General features: G+C 37.5%; 1 protein-coding gene and 1 long non-coding RNA gene across 7 annotated transcripts in view; one reads left to right on the top strand and one right to left on the bottom strand.

Annotated features, from left to right (window-relative positions):
• LOC133650923 (uncharacterized) overlaps positions 1 to 22,600 on the top strand; it is a 32,772-nt gene that overhangs the window by 7,184 nt on the left and 2,988 nt on the right. The window contains exons 1-4 of one of the 3 annotated variants that reach the window (XR_009826335.1): positions 8,790 to 8,969; positions 11,002 to 11,083; positions 11,196 to 11,280; positions 11,421 to 11,562. This is a non-coding gene — a long non-coding RNA (uncharacterized LOC133650923). Of the gene's footprint in view, positions 1 to 8,789; positions 8,979 to 11,001; positions 11,084 to 11,195; positions 11,281 to 11,420; positions 11,563 to 22,600 lie in introns of those variants that run through there. The other 2 variants (XR_009826334.1, XR_009826333.1) reach the window with 2 other exon arrangements.
• slc43a2b (solute carrier family 43 member 2b) lies at positions 1,716 to 21,214 on the bottom strand. 4 transcript variants are annotated; one of them, XM_062048695.1, is made up of 15 exons: positions 21,149 to 21,214; positions 19,161 to 19,440; positions 14,748 to 15,042; positions 14,613 to 14,668; positions 14,420 to 14,496; positions 11,185 to 11,277; positions 10,972 to 11,105; positions 8,758 to 8,954; positions 8,533 to 8,676; positions 8,269 to 8,286; positions 7,707 to 7,839; positions 7,274 to 7,406; positions 5,423 to 5,496; positions 5,192 to 5,315; positions 1,716 to 3,253 (listed from the first exon to the last, which is right to left on the bottom strand). In XM_062048695.1, the coding sequence occupies exons 2-15, from the start codon at positions 19,318 to 19,320 to the stop codon at positions 3,092 to 3,094; spliced, it is 1,800 nt and encodes a 599-aa protein (XP_061904679.1). In that variant the 5' UTR covers positions 19,321 to 19,440; positions 21,149 to 21,214; the 3' UTR covers positions 1,716 to 3,091. The 4 variants fall into 4 exon arrangements, with proteins under 4 accessions (XP_061904679.1, XP_061904678.1, XP_061904681.1 ...); XM_062048694.1 differs by lacking the exon at positions 21,149 to 21,214 and adding an exon at positions 21,082 to 21,138; XM_062048697.1 differs by lacking the exons at positions 19,161 to 19,440; positions 21,149 to 21,214 and adding an exon at positions 15,317 to 15,448.

The raw sequence follows: 22,600 nt of genomic DNA, 5'->3' as shown, positions 1-22,600 counted from the left end.
TTTTAGCAAATATTAGCTCATTTGGAACTTTGATGCCTGCAACATGTTTCAAAAATGTTGGCACAAGTGGCAAAAAAGACTGAGAAAATTGAGTGCTCATCAAACACTTATTTGGAACATCCCACAGGTGAACAGGCTAATTGGGAACAGGTGGGTGCCATGATTGGGTATAAAAGCAACTTCCATGAAATGCTCAGTCATTCACAAACAAGGATGGGGCGAGGGTCACCACTTTGTGAACAAATGCGTGAGCAAATTGTCGAACACTTTAAGAACAACATTTCTCAAGGAGCTAATGCAAGTAATTTAGGGATTTCACCATCTACGGTCCGTAATATCCTCAAAATGTTAAGAGAATTACAAGTATGGCTTTGTAGTAAAAGAGTAGCGGGTACTAGACTGGCCTGCCTGTAGTCCAGAATTGCCTCCCATTGAAAATGTGAGGCACATTATGAACGGACTGTTGAACAACTTAAGCTGTACATCAAGCAAGAATGGCAAATAATTCCACTTGATAAGCTTCAAAAATTGGTCTCCTCAGTTCCCAAACGTTTACTGAGTGTTGTTAAAAGGAAAGGCCATGTAACACAGTGGTAAAATTCCACCTGTGCCAACTAATGTGTCGCTGCCATTAAATTCTAAGTTAATGATTATTTGCAAAAAAATAATTAGTTTCTCAGTTCGAACATTAAATATCTGGTCTTCACTTGAATATAAGTTGAAAAGAATTTGCAAATCATTGTATTCTGTTTTTATTTACAATTTACACAATGTGCCAACTTCACTGGTTTTGGGTTGTAGACACGATCTCAATGATTTAGTTACTTCACACACTGTGTTCCTGGTAAATTATACAATATTTAAAATAACTTAAGTATAAAAAGTATCGATATTTTGATTGGAGAATCGATATTATAACAAAGACTTGGTTTTGTTATTGATATTTCGGTATCAATCAGCACATTGACTATATATAAACATGTACAATGGTTTTTCGTGACACTTTGCCTTATTACTGGGCAAGTGTTGATAGAACATCCCCCAAAAAATAACAAAACATCATCTTTAGTGTCTTTTACCAATAAGACCTCATTAAACAGGTATGTCTTGTAGTAATAAAATACATGAAATACATTATGCAAATTAGGGAAAACACCATTTCATAAGTTGTACTCGGAGAGCGCAGACCTCCACTAGGCTCTACCTCCCAAAAGCAAAAATGTCCTAAATCCGTATCAACTCCAAAATGTAATCGCCTGTTTCTAATCTAATTTCTGACATTTCCTGAAAGTTTAGTCAAAATGCGTCCATAACTGGGCTATCTATAGCAGAATGAAAGAAACTGAGTTGAGCCTCTTGTAAGTTACTCACTTCTCTGTTTACACTACACACCAAATCTGATTTTCTTGTCCTCAAATGACACAGATCAGATATTTTTTTGACTCTCCTAACGCCCCAAAGTGCTTAAAATTGTATCTTTCCGCATCAGATTTGGCCCACATTAGGAGGCATAGTACAATCAGATTGCAATCTGATTTTTTCAAAAGTGACTGCAGTCCAAAAGGAAATGCGACCTGACTGCGTGAGTCGAAAGATAACACTAACGTAGATTCACGCTGAATCGTCCGTGGTTCCTCTACTTAACAGCCATAAAATGATTAGATTACACAATATATATCCATTCATACATAGTTACTTTTATTTATTTTGTTGTAAAAAAAAAAAAAACTTATTTTTAAGGTGTGGCGACTTTTATTTGGCAAAATAGTAGTAGTAGCAACTTTCTTGTTCATTTACGGAATCAAGTCAACTTCGTCTTCTTTGAACTTTATCGAACTGTGCATGCAATTGACGTCGTGGCCACACTGGAGCCAAATTGGGGTCTGTGAGCGTTTATACTGGAGTCTGATAAAGATCCCATATTACTTTTAATCTAAACTTTCCGCTGGACAAAATCAGATTGACAAAAAATCCACTTTGGCCTGCAGTGTAAACATAGTCTTTGTCTGTTGTTGGTGGGGGCAAGGCTGGGAGCATACACACACACAGAAGTTGAAGCTTGTAACGTACACATAATGTAGTGTAGTAGAAATGATCCGGATCAACCCCAAAAGGTGATAAGTTGTTCTTTATCCTATTTCGGACATTTCCTGAATGTAGAACTTTTTGAATTATTTTGCGAACTAACTAACTGACGGACAAACCAATAGCAACAATACATAACCTGCGAGTTGAGATAATTAAAACCTGGCAACTTGTCAATAGAAAATACAAAGTAAGAAGTTTTGTGTACATTTGGGGAAAAATGTTTGTTAAAAACAAGTGCTGCATCTCTTAGTGAAATTGAGACATAATATACTAAATATGAAAATAGAAACCCCCAGTAGAAATTAATGTGATTGTCCGTATGTTTCAAAACAAATCTTTATATAAAGACTCAAAAGGCACATTTGGTAAATTTAAAAACCTAAAGACAGAATGTCACAAAAATAAATATTCAAATGGATACTTTGCTTTTAGCAATACAAATACTGCAGTTTATGTGATGTCCCTTGTACAAAAGACAGTAAAACCTTAAAGGCTTTAACATACAGTACAGCAAATGCTGTAGTGCTTACTTAAAAACAATGTAAGCCACTTAAATGTGCGAAAACTTGGTCTCTACATTAATGAACAGCATTTTAACATCGACAAAGTACTGTGGTATTCGAAAAGAAACATGTCTAATTAACAAAATAATTGTGAAATCCATCTCTAAGAAGAATACTATTCCGTTCTACTGGTCAAAACAACCAGTTACGTGAAATACTGTAAAGGAATAAAATAAAGTAGAGGATTTTGGGGGAATACAGAGTGCGGATGCTTCTTTCCTTTCACAGTCTTTTCCTCTTCCTCTTCCTCTTCTCACTATTTCACAGCTGTGTGGTAGACTTCCACAAATATGATGACATATGCTCATATAATTTTATAAATATAGTATTTTAACAGGATTTGTCCTTTTGCACGCCACTGCCTGCATGACACCGTTCAGTTGTCTTTCATCCGCTATCAATCGTCCTTCGTAGTGTCTTTGCCCTGATGCTTACTTTAGCTAAACAAAGGCCTCTGGGATGTCTGAGCCGTTGATTTTGATGTAGATCTTGGCGTTGTTCTCCTTCTTGTGCCGCTCTTTATGGAGTGTCTGTCTGTAGCAGATAAGGTACAGCGGCAGCAGGAAGCCCAGCATGCTGACAGCGAACAGGCCGATGTTGACCTGGTTTGGGTAGAAAACCCCTGAATTAGTTATAATTAGCAGTAACTGAGCAGGAAGAATGCCAAAAGTTATAGAAGTTGAAGATCAAGCAAATATTTCTGGAGAAGTATGGCTTATTTTTGAAAATAATTGTATAATTATTTTTTTTGTCATGCAACTAGAGAAGTGAAGATACTAATGATGGCAAAGAGGAAACGTGTGATGATATCATTGACAGTGACATTATAAAATGGTCCGGCTGCTCAGTATGATAAACAGTTAGTTACAGATACAAAATGCACACACTTATTTGACCAAGCATATGCTAACATGAATAATGATGCTCAAGGCAGTGTTTCTGCCCATTGTTGAACCGCAAGCGCCCCCTAGAGGGCCACCAAAAAATATCTGTCTTCAGCTGTAGTCGGTATGGGCAGAAGTTCACAATCATTGTGAAAGACATGACGACAATTTTTTTTTTATTGCATTCTAAATATTAAATTAAAGTCTGCTTGCAGTGGAGCCGATGGAAGGTCTTCTATTCCGCCCATACAATCCAATAAATAGCCATTCAAAAAGCGCCAACAATACTCCATTTACATGTCGTGACTTGAATATTAACCAAGTGTTAGTGATATTGTTATAAGGGCGAACACAGACTATATTTACAGCTGTGTCAACAAGCTTGTGTACAATTTCGACATGATTGACTGGTGAGGTGTTTCCTCGCTCCCTGGAAGTTTATTGTAGATCATAAATCATGCCTCTCAGCTAGAAAGTAGATGGCGCAGGACATATTCCTTTAAGTTGCTACACTTTGACATCCATGTAGGACCGGGAAATGGTGAGAACGACACAAAAAGACGCTTCGTCCCCCCCAGCCACCCAACCCTGTTTCTTCGTGAGGATTATGAGACACTCTTCATCTAAATGGTAATATATGAACATCTCAGCAGTTGGCATCCTAATGACAGCAGACCTCGTACAGTAAGTGATATTTAGAATGCATAAAAAAACAACAACAATCATTGTCATGTCTTTCATAATGATTGTGAACGATAGGCAAAATTTAAAATATGCAGTTCCCGTTTAAATGAAAAAATAATATTTAAAAAAATCATAAAGTGATGTAGCTGTAATTTAATTTGCACTTTAATTGTATTGACAGCTTAGTAAAGAAACAAATATTTTTATTTTTTTAATTTATTATTAATTTAGGTAGAAAACGGATGGATGGATGTATTCTTATTTTAACACTGTGTAATTGTATGTAAATTAATTTTTCATCAGTTTTTATGAGTCCCTTTCTTTGCAGTATATTTTAATTATATTTAATTTTTGTAATAAGTCTGACCTATAGCTCGGTATAGCTCGGTTGGTAGAGTGGCCGTGCCAGCAACTTGAGGGTTCCAGGTTCGATCCCCGCTTCCGCCATCCTAGTCACTGCCGTTGTGTCCTTGGGCAAGACACTTTACCCACCTGCTCCCAGTGCCACCCACACTGGTTTAAATGTAACTTAGATATTGGGTTTCACTATGTAAAGCGCTTTGAGTCACTAGAGAAAAAGCGCTATATAAATCTAATTCACTTCACTTCACTTCACCTAAGCCTGATAATAATCTTTGTGATTAACACATGCTTTCGTATCCTTTGACACCGTTCGTCCTGTTAAACTGTAAGTAGGATAGATATAATTATGATTAAAATCAAAGAGTAAGATTACTAATTCAGTGTCAATATTTCAGTGGGCCCTGGGCCCCTCCGTAGTGGAAAAGTTGGGCCCCGGGGTCAAAAAGGTTAAGAACCCATATTGGCTAATGTCTAGCATGAACATGATCAGAGTTCCTATCTTCAAAGGATGATTACTTTGACCTTTATTTTAGTTTCATTTGATTTTATCATGCTGTGTTCAAGAAGGTTCAGTTGTATTTGCATGGGTGTGTGTGGATAGATACATACCCAGAATGGGTCTCCCTCCAGGGGTCCCATCATAGCTAAAAAGAGTGGCTGCTGCAGCAGAGCAAAGACAGCACTGACTAGTGACTGCATGCCTGTTAGACTGCCAAACTGCGAGGAAGGGTACCTGAAAAAACACATAGAGAACATTCACAGAAAGAACTCACATCAACACACCGTCTATAAGGTCAATATGATGTGAACTTGCATCAAGTGCAATGCTGGGACACTTACACAGCAGCGTAAAGGCCACCCACGGCTGAGTGAATGAATCCTCTCACCACTGTGTGCAAGATGAATGAAACAATCTGAGACGAGACAGAAGAAGAAGACATTAAAGTCACCAAATTGAAGCATGATATAAAAGGAAGATTTTCAGACCCACGTAGGAAAAGTATCCTATTGTCCTGAATACGTCGTGTAAGCTTGAATGAAGTGCTCTTTACAAGTAAACATACATTTTGTGCCAAACAAACTTCTATTTCAGTGACACACACACACAAGTGGCGTGGACTGATGATGCCAATTTTAAGATAATGGTGATCAATATAGGAGAGTCATTAAACTATTGTGCAACTAAGATATATGATGATGATCCTTTTTTGTTACAGTGTATTGAAAACATATATTTTTATTTTGTATTGAAATATATGTATTTATTTTGTTAAAAAAGAACAATTGTCGCACAGTTTAGTCTGACATGTTATATTTTTGTGTCAGTAGCGTATCAGTAAGGGTCAATTTAGGTGCAGACTGATTATACAGTAATTTCAATAACTGGTGGCATTTGAAATGAAACCTTCTGGAAATGTCCGTAAGAGGATAAGGAGCAACCAATTAAGCCTTGGTGCTGATCCGGATCATTTCTACTGTTATCTTATGGTTACGCTTCTGTGTGTGTGTACGCGTGTGTGTATGCAAGCAGCCCCACTGAGACAAATATAGTGGTGACAGACAAGACTGTTCACTTCATATATTTCATTGCGCTGTAGATAGCTCAAAAAGTTAAGGGCGGATCTTCCGTAAATGTCAGAAAAGGAACAAGTCGTTCCATATTGAGGCTGATCTGGATAATTTCTACTATAGGTTACCTTCTGTTTGCATTTCAAACTTTAACTTCTGTGTGTGTGTGTGTGTGTGTGTGTGTGTGTGTGTGTGTGTGTGTGTGTGTGTGTGTGTGTGTGTGTGTGTGTGTGTGTGTGTGTGTGTGTGTGTGTGTGTGTGTGTGTGTGTGTGCGCGTGTGTGCGTGTGTGTGTGTGCATGTGAGACGATAGTCTTCATCAAGTTTTATTCATTCCTCAAGTTCTAATAGTTTGCGCTCTCCGAGTGCTCTTCTTTCTTTATTTAATGGTGTTTATAACTCAGAATAGTGTTGCTTTATCAGACCGTGTTCAAATAAATGGTGTATGGTTTAAGTTTATTTCGAACATACATACAATTACAACATGATACATCACAATTTCCAGTTTCTCTTTTCAGCATGTTCAAAAAGGAGTAGGAAGAAGCACAGGTTATTTAATCCTAACCCTTTTCCATTTCTTAGCAATTACTAACATACTGATATACTTAAGTGTTGTACGGGCATACAAATGTTTCAAGTTACATTTTTCCCTGAGATTGTATTTAAATTACATTTTTGATTCATTAGGCAACCTGTATGTTTTTGTTCAGTAGTAACATTATGTGTCATCAGGGCCACAAAAAGTATACACATTACACAAAACACAAGACTACAGTATTGTTCATGTGCTGTATTTGCTACACTGTCAACAGTGTGAAAAATATAGAAATGTGGATGGATTTGCAGTATGTGGATCAAATGGCGCAGTTCTGTAATGTTTAATATAATGTTGGTTTACTTCAGCGTGAGTTTTGTGTTGGCATGTTGTTTTATGGGTTGAATACGGGTCACATGAATGTTGGTTAATTGTTGGTGAGACAAAATTGGATACAGGCACTGAATTCAAATTAGGTAATAAGACTTGCTTTATAAAACCCCACATTTATAAAACAGGCTGTCTTTGCAGTTTACTGGCGAAATGAAGAGGCTTCAAAGTAACGTTTTATGCCTAATGACCACTTACTTGCAGGGGAAGGTTAGGTATCAGGCAAGTGATCCCAAAGCCCACCAGAAGAAGATTTGTTAATACAAATGCTCGTAGGGCGTTGGTCACCTTCTGGATCTTTCTGTCTCTTGGCTTTGTTTTTGTCATGTCTCTGTCAGTTAGGAACACACAAATGTGAGAGTCAAGCATGCACACTGAGGTCAATCATGTATTTTTAACATGTACATTTCCCAGTGGGGGATCTGTAGGACTGTGTCAAAGAGTTTTGAAGATTGAAGGGTAGATCATTGAAAATCAGTTATCGTCCAAAATGTTTTCACTAAGGGGCTGGTGGCGACTATGATGCATTTTACTGTACACAACCTATAGGGGGCATATTTTCAGGTATATATTCAGGTGATATTCAACACAAAAGTCTTAGCAATTTCACTGTAAAATAAACAAGGCTTACTTGCTACAGGTGTCCTTTGATTCATCTTCGTCCTCGCACTCCTTCAACTTCCAGTCCATAATTTGGCCGATCACAGGAGTAGTCATAAGGCAGAGGAGCTGCAGCACGCCAAAGATGGAGGAGTACAAACTTACTACAAGGGGATAAACATAGTATTAGATACTGACCAAAAAGAAAATACTGCAGGAGTTCTAGGATTACTGCGACTACAGAAAGTAGTTATATTGATTAGTCTTGTCTTGAAGTCCTGCTCGAGGAAAGGTGCATGTACTACGAAGGGCAAAGTCAGTTAATAATTACTACAAATGATTAATGGTGTTTTTAAATGAGAAACCAAATGTAATGCTGTGGTGTAAATGTACCCCCAAGGCAAAATAGAAGGTAGCAAAACCTATAAAGTAAAGCAGGACAATAAAGGTTGTGCTAAATGTTAAGTAAATGTTAGGCAAGAGAAACAAACAAGAACCGGAACAGTATGAGATTGCAGTATGCAAGACTGCCAAATGTTAAATAAATGCTAGTCTATTTAATAGAACAATGACTGGAAAATCTGGACTCTTACCAACTTCCATTCTTTCCACTGAAAACAACAAATATTGAACAGTTTTAATCATTCAAGTAACAACATTAATTAAATAACATGACTGTAATTCACAATAGCTTACAAAAACTATCAAAAAGTTAAGTACCATAGTGAATTGGACTGTTACATGATGCGGAAAACCAATAATTACATACAAACTGGTTATTGCTTATGTTTTAAACCTGTGGTTCAGTTTGGGACTGGGCATTAGAAAAAAAATGTTGGTCTTAGAAAAATCCTAACCTGTGTTGAAGTCCCCGTCACTGAGTGCCTCGAGGACACTGTTCATGGCCCCCATGTAGAACAAAAGACGGAGCTGAGTGACCGACATGGTCACCAGACTGAGCAGGAAGATGGGGCTGGTGATAGTTTTCAGGAATGACTGGGCTGTAGATTAGAGGAGAATGCTGATTAGTAGTCATAAATAGAAAATATGTATGGGGATTGACTAAAGGCCGTATTTCTTACATTCCTCCTTGGACTTGCTCTCCAACTCCAGGTCCGTGGTGGAGAGACAGAGCTTGTGGCCTTCCTTGATAGGCAGATCCTTTTGCACGAGGCTGTTACCCACGCTGAGACGACGGCCCACTGTGGTCACTTGGTGATAGAACTGTTTGCCTGTGATTTTGTGGTCAAAGCCCAGCCAGCTGAACTTGATCTTGACCCTGAGAGAAGGAATGGTGAGATTTGTGAGTATAAACACATGGTATGCTTCGTCTTCACAGCACATTTTTTCACACTCACTTCCTCCTTCCCATGCTTGGAAAACAACGTTTTGTAGAGCTATAGCTATATGCTAATGCTCGCAAGTGATGCAGGCTGTTTTGGTTGGATCTTACGCCAACTAATGGCCAGGATTCTTATAACTTAAATTTTGCTTGCAACATAAAGCATGACAATTAAACGGGAGACAGCTCTTATCACAAACCACTCTTAAATTGGGGCACTCCTAAGTTGAGGTACCACCGTATTTTTTTGTGATGCGGCCACAGCGTGATGGAAAAGAGGAAAAATATTGACCGTGGAACCGGAAATAAACTTGTTTTCATTGAGGGCCACATTGGAGTTATGGCTGCCATCAGAGGGCTGCTTGTAACAGTGAATAATATATGAATTTGACTATGCATTTGATTATCATCTTTTTTTTTACATACACTGTAAAAAATATGTAGCTTTTACATTAACTGGCAACTCATTCACCAGAATTTTACTGTAACATTTTTTTTTTACAACATGTACAGTGAATGGTAAAACAGTACAACGTTTTTTTTTACGGAAAAAAGCTTACCGGTAGTTGCCAGAATTTTACTGTAAACAGAAAAACAGTACCACTGTTTTTATTTAATTCTTGCAACATAGTTGGAAAGTTTTTTACTGTAAAAAATGTGGTACAGTTTTTCTATTTACAATATCACACTGTAAAAACAACAACCGTAGATTTCAATGTACTAAAATGGCAGCTCAGTCGATACCATAAAAAACAGTGGTAGTTTTTTAAATGTCCAATAAAGTGCTGTAAAAAAAAAAAAAACAGTACATTTCACCGTGAAATTCAATGCCATTTTTACAGTGTAAAATTTTATTTATGACTCGCTTTAAAATCATAAGTCAAACAGATATTTAAGTATTCATATTTATTTTAACACATTCTTTGGAAGTATGATAATATAATATTTGTTGCATTACTAATACTGTACTAATAAAGTTTAAAATGTATGCAATTTCAAGCTGTACATATATTTTTTCTGTCAAAATGGAAAGAACAAATACATTTAGCATGAAAAGATAAGGTACTTTATAGGCGCATATTATTTCCAGGTGTTCGTGAGCCAGCCATATGAAATGAGGTGGCGGGCCAGATCTGTCCCCCGGGCATTGAGTTTCACACCTGTAATGTAATGTATCCATAGACAGCTGACACACAGGTCTCTGTCCTGACTACTCAGTTTAATATGGCTTTATTTAAAGTGTATGTGTTTGCAATACAACACATTTTCTGCATTGCATCCCCTACTCTTACTTAAAGGGTTCACATTGTGACTTTTTTGTACATTTAAAACACTTCTTTGTGGTCTACATAGTATTGAGTATTGGTGTTTTTTGGTCAACATTTTGCATAGATTATGTTTTACATACAGTTTTCAAGCTGCTTTCTGAGGAAGGAAACATCGGACTAGAATCGGACTACAATGACACACTCGCGCAAATCTCTCCTGCTAAAACTTGGTAAAACTGGTAAAACTTAACCAAATATGGAGATATCCGCCGATGTCACAATTGGAAAAACGTCGCAAGTTGGGCAAATTCCAAACGGCTCGTTTGAAGGAAGTATAAAGGAAGACAAGATTGTTTTATAAATATCCACGCAATGCCTCTTTGGTATGATTTAAATTTTTTGGGACTTATGCAGATCCCAAATACAAAAAAAACAGGTACCAATGAGTAAGAAAAGTTGGTTAGGTCTCCTTTAAAACATATCCTGATTTTTGCTATTTCCATTATAAATTACAATGATTCTAAATCTAAAGAAATCTAACTAGCAAGCTGTAATGAATTATGTTTAACCTGAGTGGTTTCACTGCATCTCCTTCAGGTTTGTTTATAAATGCAAATGGATAAGATTGGGATACATTGTTCATTAAGTTGTACGTATATCTGTGTGTTACTATGTGCCATACTAACGTGTAGTCCATGTCCTCTGGTCCTGGGAAGGGTTCTAATGGCCAGCTGAGGAAGCAGTTGACGAACACCAGTCCAGCACACGCGGCCCATACGACCAGAATAGTGATGAAAGGTACTCCAAAGTCGTAAATCACCTTTGCAAAAGGACGTGACCGTGGTCAAAACAATGTCAAAGTTGTTAAATGCTAAGTGTTTGAACATGTTTCCTGTTACCTTCACACCAGGGAAGGTGACAGCGGAGGATGCGTAGGAGCCAATCATCAGGGCGATGAAGGTGGAACGCAGGTCGCCGAACATATTGGGCAACTGGTGAGAGAGACAGATATTTTTCATTTTTCAGCATAAAAGTACTGACGTGAAGTCTCATTTAATGGGTGAAAAGTTCGAGAAATTGGGTGACCAAACCTCAAAAAAGTAATTAAACATTAACAAGCTCTTCTGCTTTCCAGAGACTGAACAACAACAAGAACATTCAATTACATAAGAGATGGGGAAAAAGAGAAAGCGGAGGGGTGCCCCCATGGCGAGGAGCCAGCGGTTGCAGCTGACTGTTGCCCAACGCCTTAAAGGCCATGCCTGTGTCGACTAGAGGTAGAGACCTTTAATAATTAACTAAATGCTTGTTGTTTTCAAGGTGGTATTAGGAGGGGTGAAATAAGGAGGAGATACAATGTATACAACAAGGGTGATAAAGAGTGACAGAGCCCTATTTATTACACTATATACAGTGGTGGAATGTTTTATTGGGAGATTTACAAGACCCCTCTGTATCCCCTCTGTGGTGATCACCATGGTACACTTTGGACCATGTGACTCCCTATACGGCTCAGATGGTGGCGAGTGGAGGAAACAAAAGGAGAAAGAATGCAAAGGATGTCACTGCTTGTTTTTGCTCTCTCCCTGGCTTCAAGCCACATTTAATTCCCGGATTGGGAAAAGTGGACGACAACACAAAAGGAATGGAACTTGTGTGTAATTGTTTTTGTTACTGAGCAGAAGAGTTGCATCATAGTGGAAGTACTGTAGCTCCTAATTTCCCAAAGCTGACGCAATTTTGTTGTTACACCGAAAAATATTTTAAACTTCAAGACAATAATTAATTCTACATGTGTTACTAGGCTTTTTGTATTTTGTGTCTGCACTAAAGTTCCTCATGTTGTTACTACTTTTTTTCCCCTTAAACATCCCATATGATATTTTCCACAGTTTTAAATATGTCTGAGTGGTCTCACAACAGTGTGTTGTACGGTAAGCGTATTGGCAAGGACATCACCTGACTCACAGAACGATACAACAGTGATATGGCGATATATTGTGATATTATGCATAGTTTACTGATACATTTAATATGCGTCTTAAAATACAAGTTGTATATATGTACACTAGATCAGTGTTTTTCAACCTTTTTTGAGCCAAGGCACATTTTCTTTATTGAAAAAATCCAGAGGCACACAACTAGCAGAAAACATTAAAAATGAAACTCAGCAGTCGATATTGACAGTAACAAGTTGTTCTCGCAATTGTTGGATATAAATTCAAACCATAACCAACCATGCATCACTATATAGCTCTTGTCTCAAAGTAGGTGTACTGCCACGACATCACGCCGTGACTTATATTTAGTTTTTTGCTGTTTTCCTGTGTGTAGTGTTTTAGTTCTTGTCTTGCACTCCTATTTTGTTGTAGATTGTCATGTCATGTATGGATGTACTTTGTCGACGCTGTCTGCTGCTCCACACACTGTAAGTCTTTGCTGTCGTCCAGCATTCTGTTTTTGTTTACTTTGCAGCCAGTTCAGTTTTAGTTTTGTTTTGCATAGCCATCCCTAAGCTTCAATGCCTTTTTCTTAGCAGCACTCGCCTTTTGTTTATTTTTGGTTTAAGCGTTAGACACCTTTTTTACCTGCCCTGCCTCTCACTGTCGTCTGCATATTGTGATCATGACAACAAACCATGTTCCCGACATCCACAAAGCAATTAGCTACCTGCTATCACCCACTGATATGGAAGAGTATTACACGGTTACTCTGCCGCGCTCTAGAGAGCACAGACACTCAACAACGGCACATTATTTGCGGATTCTAATTACTGGTTTGCAAAAAATATTTTTAACCCAATTAGGTGAAATTACATAATCTCCCACGGCACACCAGACTGTATCTCATGGCACACTAGTGTGCCGCGACCCAGTGGTTTAAAAACACTGCACTAGATGATAGTAATAATTAATTAGACAAACTCAGTCAAAAATCTATGTAGTTTAAATGATACATTTTAATTAATTGCAATTGTGCAGAAAGAGGATCACATTTTTTGCCACTTAAATATAAAAAAAATGCCCTCTACTTTTTTATCTCTATGTGAACTATAAATTACTTAACTATTTATTTGTGAGAACTTTATTTATTGTTTATGTATTTGATAATAATTTACTTACTCATTTGTCTATTTAGTTTTTTGTTGACTTGTTTTTTTGTTTGTTCACTTTTGTGTTCCAAATTGAATACAAACAAAAGTATTTAAAACTGCTATGATATGAAAATGGGTAGGATTCAATAGGATCTGCTGCCTCCTACTTGATGACCATAACTGTCAATTTATTTTATACCTGGCATGGTGCGAATTTGTCATTGAATTGTAATCAGCCAAAAACATTACTTTAGAAATATAAAAATAGATATAAAAAATGGAAATGCATTTTTAATAGATATTAGGACATTAAACATTAATATTACAATCCATGGAAAAAATGTAGAAGTATATTGCCATAGCAAAGTTTTTTTTTGTCCAAAATAAAGTCTTAATGTTGGAAAATAAACTTTATTTTTAGAAACCCTACTGGGAACATGCTGATTAGTCTCCCTGTATAGCTTTAATGGTAATGAGCTGGGGCGGTATAGCTCGGTTGGTAGAGTGGCCGTGCCAGCAACTTGAGGGTTGCAGGTTCGATTCCCGCTTCCGCCATCCTAGTCACTGCCGTTGTGTCCTTGGGCAAGACACTTTACCCACCTTCTCCCAGTGCCACCCACACTGGTTTAAATGTAACTTAGATATTGGGTTTCACAATGTAAAGCGCTTTGAGTCACTTGAGAAAAAGCGCTATATAAATGTAATTCACTTCACTTCACTTCACTGTGTCTATGTCTGTTTACATGAACAGGTGAAACTCAAAAAATTAGACAATCGTGCAAAGGTTCATTTATACTAGCAATTACATTCACAAGGTGCCATTAATATATGAAATAGGCTCATTTTGGTTGATACAGACACCACTTTTAAACATATTCATTGGGTTTTTGCTTGCAGTAGCCATTTTGGAGGAGCCAATCCGATTACATGATGTTCATTCATGGTGTTATGGATGTATATAAAGCTTGAAATACCAACATTATCATAAAAGCTTACATTACTAAAGTTTAGTCAGCACAAACATCCGTTCCCACACTTACCGTCAGGGAGGTGAAGGTCATGCACATGCCCCCGAAACCGTTGAAAGTCAGGGCAATAAAGATAAGGACAGAAAGTTCTGCAAACAAAGCAGGTCAAACAGGTCATTGTCGGTCCGTCAACAACCAAATAAGTAACTAATAACAAAATATACTGTATGACGATACAGCACTGTATGACTTTATGCACACTAACCGTTTGGTTGGTATGCGCCGTATGCAATGAGCAGACAGGACAAGCCAAAGCATGTACTAAAATGACCAAAAAAAGCTTTATTTAGTTACAGACACTAAAATGTTTAGCCATTTGGTAGCATAGGGTTGTCCTTACCTTCCCAAAAGTCGGAGTTTGCGAGGTCCGTATTTGTCCATGACAATTCCCATTGGTAACGTGATTGCTGACAGGAGGAAGGAGCCCACAGTGAAGGCCAGGTTCAGCATCTCATCCTGCTCTTTACAGATTAGCCAGCCGTTCATTCTCAGTTGGCCATCAGCGGGAGCCAGGGGCTTCATCTCCACCCCGTCCCCCAGGGCCACCAGCGCCCCGTCGATATCTTCATAATAGTCAGCGTAGTCGTCGGGAGCTTCGGTCGTCGTCAGGGACAAGTTGTAGCTGGAGCTGTTGCCTGGAAATGTACAGGAAGTCCAATTGGACATGACAGTGAGTTTTGGTGGATGTTTGAATCCTCCGTTTGTGTGACTCATCATTTCATTTATATCGGTTTAACGAGAAAAATAAACTTCCGTCCAAGGAATTAGTTTAATCCCAATTTTAATTGTAAAATAAAATACAAATAAGTTTGTGGTGTTGTTTTTAAACTAAAAACAGTAACTAATATAGAGAAAAGATGGAAACACTTCATTATCATTCGTCATTTCCTGCATTTTGTTATCACATACCTCCCCTCAAATTCCTCCTCTTCATCACCTTTTCCTATCAGGCTGTTGTTCCCTCCCTGTCCTTTATCAGCGAACTTTAAACTTCCATATTACTGTTAATAAAGTGTTGGCTGCTGCGTTGCTCAGTCTCGCTATCACCTGTCACATGCCTGAAAAGAGCTGAGCTTGCGCTGCAGTCATCTCTTACATCATCTGCAAGATAAGACACTTGCATCATCGCTGCAGGAAGTTACCCATACAAACATGGCGTCAGATATTTACTCAGGTCAGGGTTCGGGTTCTATGCAATTGCCAGATTTTAACAACTGGGTATCATTATTATTATTAATAAATTGACATTTTCTCTGAGATTGTGTGGTAAAACTTAGCAGATAGATAGATAGCTATAAAGATAGATAGATCGATACGTTAGATTAATACAAATAAAAAGTACTAAAAATGGCATAATACGGCTAAGAATATACTCATGATATATATGTATGTATATATATATATATATATATATATATATATATATATATATATATATATATATATATATATATATATATATATATATATATATATATATATATACAGGTATATATATATATATATATATATATATACATATCTAGTTTTTCTTTCTATAAATTCACTTTTAATTTGTGTTTAAGGTGACAAACAAAATGAGAAAATGAACATAAGGGGTTCCATCCATTGATCCATTTTCTACTGCTTGTCCTTTTTGGGGTCGCGGGGGTGCCGGAGCCTATCTCGTTTAGTAAAATAACATGACGAGTACTGATTTCTGTACAAGAGCTAATAAATAACAGATAACTACCATAGTAATAGTATACAGAACAATCATTTTGTTCTTTGGTTTCCTGCCCCTATGTCTAAGTTTGTTTTTAAGACTTAGTTTAGTTTATGTTTTTGAGCGTTTTGGCGTTCTTGAGGATCTCAGACAGACGCCACAATATGGACCCACATCCTCGAATTGTCAACAAATTAATTAATTAGAGGAGAAGAGAGGATATTAGAGGAGATAAGTTAAATAAACTAACTATAAAAGAGTACATAGGGGAAGATGATAGTGTAAGTCTGACATGAATCAACCTTTGCTGCTTCTTTGCTGGAATGGTTTGCACATTCCTAAGCTTTGCACGTAAACACACAAAAGTGTCAGCTTTTTGGTCAAATATATATATATAGCGTAGATTGTAGCTCGACAATAGAACAACTCTTACTCGTTCGCAAACGTGTTCTTATTCACACTCACAGTATATGTGTTATGCAATTACTGCGATTGATCAATGATAACTGGCACAAGTAAATAGAAATACTCTAAATATGGTACATTTACAACACTAATGTTCATAGTAAATTTAAAAATAAGGACACCCAATGTAACTGTAAAATACGTTTGTGGTGCCCCTTATGGGTTGTGGTCGTAAATGCTTCAGAGGACGTGCTAACATTTTTGTAATGCAGATATCCTCAAAGATTAGACAAATGGTCAATGACTTTTGGCGAAAAGTTTTGAAGATGTTTTGCTTAATGGCAGCCATTTTTTGTAAACACTCTTGTTCAAGTTTTACACACATGTGCTTGTCAGTCCCCTAAAGTTGTGTAGCAAACTACATGGGGTTTGGGCTCAACACCCCAAAGTTACAGTGGGTGTTTTGTAGAGCTGTGTGAGAAATTTCAAGTCAATGTGACTTATCTCAGGGCATTCAATCGATCGCAACTGGACTGTTTGGTTTGTCGTAGAAGACGTTACGCCTGTCATCCAAGTAGGCTTCATCAGTTCATGCTCATAGACTTGGATTGGTCAGATGTAGTCTTAGACTTAGATTGGTCAGATCTCTTCTAGCTCTAAACGTCTTCTAAGACAAACCAAACAGTCCAGTTGCGATCGATTGAATGTCTTGAGATTACAATGATCTGGATGAATGAGAATATCAATAGACAATGTGACATACACTACCATTCAAAAGTTTGGGGTCACCCAAACAATTTTGTGGAATAGCCTTCATTTCTAAAAGTTCTCTTTTACTGACCATTTTGAGCGTTTAATTGACCCCACAAATGTGATGCTCCAGAAACTCAATCTGCTCAAAGGAAGGTCAGTTTTGTAGCTTCTGTAACGAGCTAAACTGTTTTCAGATGTGTGAACATGATTGCACAAGGGTTTTCTAATCATCAATTATCCTTCTGAGCCAATGAGCAAACACATTGTACCATTAGAACACTGGAGTGATAGTTGCTGGAAATGGGCCTCTATACACCTATGTATATATTGCACCAAAAACCAGACATTTGCAGCTAGAATAGTCATTTACCACATTAGCAATGTATAGAGTGTATTTCTTTAAAGTTAAGACTAGTTTAAAGTTATCTTCATTGAAAAGTACAGTGCTTTTCCTTCAAAAATAAGGACATTTCAATGTGACCCCAAACTTTTGAACGGTAGTGTATGTGGTCAAACTTTGGGGTTTAATAACAGCTTGTAAGAAAAATAATAGCACCGGCAACAAAGTAAGAGTGGGCGTTTTGACCATTTGTCACCTTTTTATCAGCAGCAGATCAGTACTAGTGTAGAAGAGTTGATAATATCAGGGCTAATAAACCAAATTGTTTTGAGGCAGCATTTTGAGGGAAATAAGAGCCAGGGGGCCAGACTTATTTCTTCACTGTTATTCTTATTTTGTATAGTCCTGAGAATCGTTTTTTTTTAGGACGTACTGCAAAACAGCTAGTCAAGGGTTATCTGTATCTGACATAACTCTTGTGTTTATAAGAATCTTCTGCAACAATGTTAGTCTTCTTAACTGAACTTAGCTGAATAGCCCTAGCTTTTATGAATAAATACTGACAGTCTGTTAAAAAAACCCAGGAGAACCCATATCCAAATTTAAAGGATATTCGGATGATTTGGGATAAGACAAATTGGTGCAGGGCTATCCAAAGTGCGCCCCGCAGCATATTCTTAAAATACTATTAAGAAAACACACATAAAAAGTACAATAAAAGAGCAAATGGGTGTAAAGTAACAAGAAAAAGTTGAAATGGTGACGCTAAAAGCTATAGTCAGACAATATTTTTTATTTTCAAGCTGATACATCCATCCATCCATTTTCTACCGCTTGTCCCTTTTGGGGTTGCGGGGGGTGCTGGAGCCTATCTCAAATACAGATAAATAACCACTTATCAAGACAGATACCGATAACTTATTCATATCTATTATTTTTTAAATATAGACTTAACAGTAGTTTGTGCACATGTTTCTTTACGGCTGGCTTCAGGGCAGCTTCGTTAGCAGCCGGTGTTTCCATAGGCTTTTAAAACACCATCATAGAAACTCTGGCGTTTCAGGTGGTTGACAAGGTTTGATGTGTTGATGCCCAATTTTTTTTCCCTCGTCACAGAATGTTGTAAAACATTTGGTGTAAATAGCACCTGTCTTCCTCTGATACAGTGAAGAAGTTCCACACGTTTGACAGCATGTTTGTTTACAATAAACTCAAGAAAAATTCCCAACAGGCGTGCATTCGCACTGAAAATGACATATTTTTACATATTATTATATTCTTTGATTTTTCAGTGTGTGGCCCAAATAGAATACGTTTGGACACCCCTGAATTAGTGTGTTTAAGTGTAAACCACAGGCTTGGAATGCACAGTACAACTCTTTCAGTCAAATATACAATACAATACAAAATCTTAGTTTAAATACCCCAAAAACTTGGTTGATCTATTTGAAACATACCTGAATCCAAATAGGTAAAGGAGAACCCCTCCTTTATTTAAACACAGTGAAATAGCTGTGGTGTTGAGTTACCCCAACAGTTGATTGACTCACCCTCGTCGCTGCAAAGGTACGAGTAGAAGCCCTCAGATTTGAGCATAATGAGGAGCGATCCCCATCCCAGAAGCACGGCCGAGAAGAGGAGATTCTCAACGATAGCGGTCACTGCCATCCACCAGCGGCGGGCGAACGCTGTTGCCAGCGTCGGAGCCATGGTCCAGGGAAGGAAATATTACAGTGGTGAAGATCTGGAGTGTAGAGAGAGACTGAGGGGAAGGAGAGGGAGTTGGTTGTGTCGCCTCGCTGGCCGATGAAGACTCAGAGATCACTTTATCTGGGAAGACAAAGGAACAAGGGGGAAGGGGAGCTTTTATATTCAGCCTATCGTTGCAAAAGTACTGTTAGGGCAGCTTTTATGACGGCAATTAACTTTGAACCCTGCTGAAGATAACCGAATGTGCTGCATGTGTGTTTAAGTCATCCTTCATGTTCACATGAGAAAGGACAGCTGGAACATTATTAGTCTGAGATCCCCACTATGACTGAGTGAGCACCTATGACGGAACCACTAGAGTTCTGTTGTTTGCTGAGAAGAAAAAGCAGGCAAAACTGGTCCAAACTGGACTCTGAGAGAAAAATGGGACTCATCACCTCACTGCCCCCGCACTCGCTGACGCCCCCCTCCCCTAAACTCCCTGCCTAATTGTCCTCAGCTATAGAGGTCCATCCAACGGAGCTTTGTCCTTGCTATTACTGTACCCTGACCAGCAGACAAGCAAGTGACTCAGTCTGGATAAAACAAGTCAGCTACTCAGGGCATCATAGTTGTGTTTGCTTTCATTCTAGTGTCTCATGTGATAACCCTTAAAGTTAAAGTTAAAGTACCAATGATTGTCACACACACACTAGGTGTGGTGAAATTTGTCCTCTGCATTTGACCCATCTCCTTGTTCACCCCCTGGGAGGTGAGGGGAGCAGTGAGCAGCAGCTTAAGAGATCCTAGTGACATTTTGGGCCATCCAGTATTTAATTTTCAAATAATTTTGTTTGTGTTAAATGAGTTGCAAGAGGATATATTAATTTCAAAAAATATATTTCAGTCGTCATCTCTGTCACTTAATTTAAAATTTCATTTTTCATCACAAACTAATGCAAACTTTCAATTACTTGGACTGCACTTGTACTGGCTTTCATTTTTATATTCATTTTTGTCCACCAGATGGTGCCACTTTTTCCCATTTAAAGCATGCAGCAAAATTACACACATTTTACAGTTTTCTGCAAGGGTGCATGTCACTATTGTAGGATTTAACGTGTATTTTAACAGTGTCTGTTTGTGTGTGTATCTGTGACGGTGTATGTGTTATTATTTAAAAACAAAATTTCCCATAAAAACAGCGGCTATATATTCGCTTTTAAAGGGTTAAATAACCAAAATATTATTACCATTTGCTGTATATATAATTCAGGCTAAAGTAGTTTTTGGACTTGTTTAATGTAGAAAATAATTCTTGGTACATAAGGTATTTGCTGCAGTTTTTGGGGAGTGTTAATTTTTGGTCATCATGACCTCAAGCGTGAATAAATTAAAAGCAGAGCATGAAAATCATTGTTGTTGCCAATCATTGACCAACCTTTGGGCCTAAGAGCAAATACTTCTTCAAATGCATTTTAAGGAAATTGTTTAACTGACTAATAAACTTATTATTAAATTTGTTTTTACTGTGAAGCCACGTGGCCTTTAAAGGGGTTAGAAATATACACGTGTAAGTGTTTAGTAAGTATATTTAAGACGGAGTTCATTTACAAATTAGGTTTTGTGGTGGAAAAATATTTTAAATACAATTTTGTTTGGCATTATTTTTGTTTGTGACAAATGAGTAAATATCATTACAGGGCCCCTCAAGTGTTTTTATTGAGATAAAGCTACTCTAAATAATCCTTTATTGCTCAATAGTGAAAAAATAGGGCTTACCTGTTAAGTCCGTATGCAACACCATCCACCAACAGATTGCTGCATATGTAAAAAGGCCCATACTTACGTACTGTGTCTTTATATACACACACCCCCAAGGTCCCTCAAGGGCGCCTCCTGTAGGCTATTGGCTGACTGATGTCATCATCTCTGCCAAAACAGCTTCAACAAAAACAACAACAGGTCAATAGGTTTAGATTGGCGTTTACAACACAATTAACTGTTTGTTTGTAGTGTGAAAATGCATTTAAATAGTTTATTAAAAAAAACCCCATCTAATTATGAAAATGAAACTGGTTTGAGTCGACAAGGGAAGTTTAAACTGCAGGGACGCAAATGGCAGATTAGTTCAAATACATGTAGTTAGAGGTATAATGGATTCTTGTCGATAAGGATGAGTGGTGACTGTCTGGATCAATACAAGTGCTGATAAGATGCTGCGGGCTGAATTATCCCAGGAATGTATTGATTATTACGTCTGAGGGAAGAAATCACTAGGAAACAAAAAAATTAAAAATGGTTTGGCCTATTTAATGTTGTTTTTGTCACTGCTGGTTCGCGTGACTTAGAGCATTGACCTGTGATCAACAACATGCAAATTAGTCACTGAGTGTTTGAAAATGGATGGATGGATGTTTGTCGGTAAAGCCATCACACTAACGATGATGTGTTATTATATGTCGTTACCAAGTGGTCAATGTCTGGGATTAAATCCTATTGTTGTTTGATCAATTGGTCATCAATTAATCAAACTGCATGAAAGGACAGTATTTAAAGTTAAAGTTAAAGTACCAATGACTGTCACACACACACTAGCTGTAGTGAAATTTGTCCTCTGCATTTGACCCATCCCCTTGTTCACCCCCTGGGAGGTGAGGGGAGCAGTGGGGGGCAGTGGGCAGCAGCGGTGCCGCGCCCGGGAATCATTTTTGGTGATTTAATCCCCAATTCCAACCCTTGATGCTCAGGGCGGACACTCTAACCACTAGGCCACTTACAATAAACGTCACAAATACCATAATTTAACAAAGACACACGGATATTTTTATTTTATATACAATCACTGTCCTGTAATAATAATAAATAAACAGTAAGATTTAAAAACCTGTTAAACTGCATTTGAATGCATCAAATTAATCAATAAATTCAAGACTGTAACAATAGCTTATAAATCACAGCGCAGGCTCCAATCTGAATATGGTACTAAAATTAATGTGCTAGCAACACTGTAATATTTTACATTTGTAAAAATGCTAAAATCAATCTAACATTGTTATGATAAGAAAACTATGTACAATATATGTTATTCTGTGTTAATATGAGGTATATCCCTGCTAAATTGGGACCCTAGGCAGAATTTTATTTTGATCCCTTACCATAACAAAAAATTGTCACATTTTATTTATGAGAAACGATTTTTATACTTTTTTAATCAAACTTGAATTTGATTTAGTGCATGTTTTGTACAAAAACAAATTCATGGGAAATAAATATTTTTAGGGCAAAATAGCAAATTTTG

Source organism: Entelurus aequoreus, linkage group LG05, assembly GCF_033978785.1.
Source record: "Entelurus aequoreus isolate RoL-2023_Sb linkage group LG05, RoL_Eaeq_v1.1, whole genome shotgun sequence".
In the NCBI taxonomy this organism is placed as follows: Eukaryota; Metazoa; Chordata; class Actinopteri; order Syngnathiformes; family Syngnathidae; genus Entelurus; species Entelurus aequoreus.
Note: the sequence above shows the minus strand (reverse complement) of the source record. Positions and strands in the feature narration are given on the sequence as shown.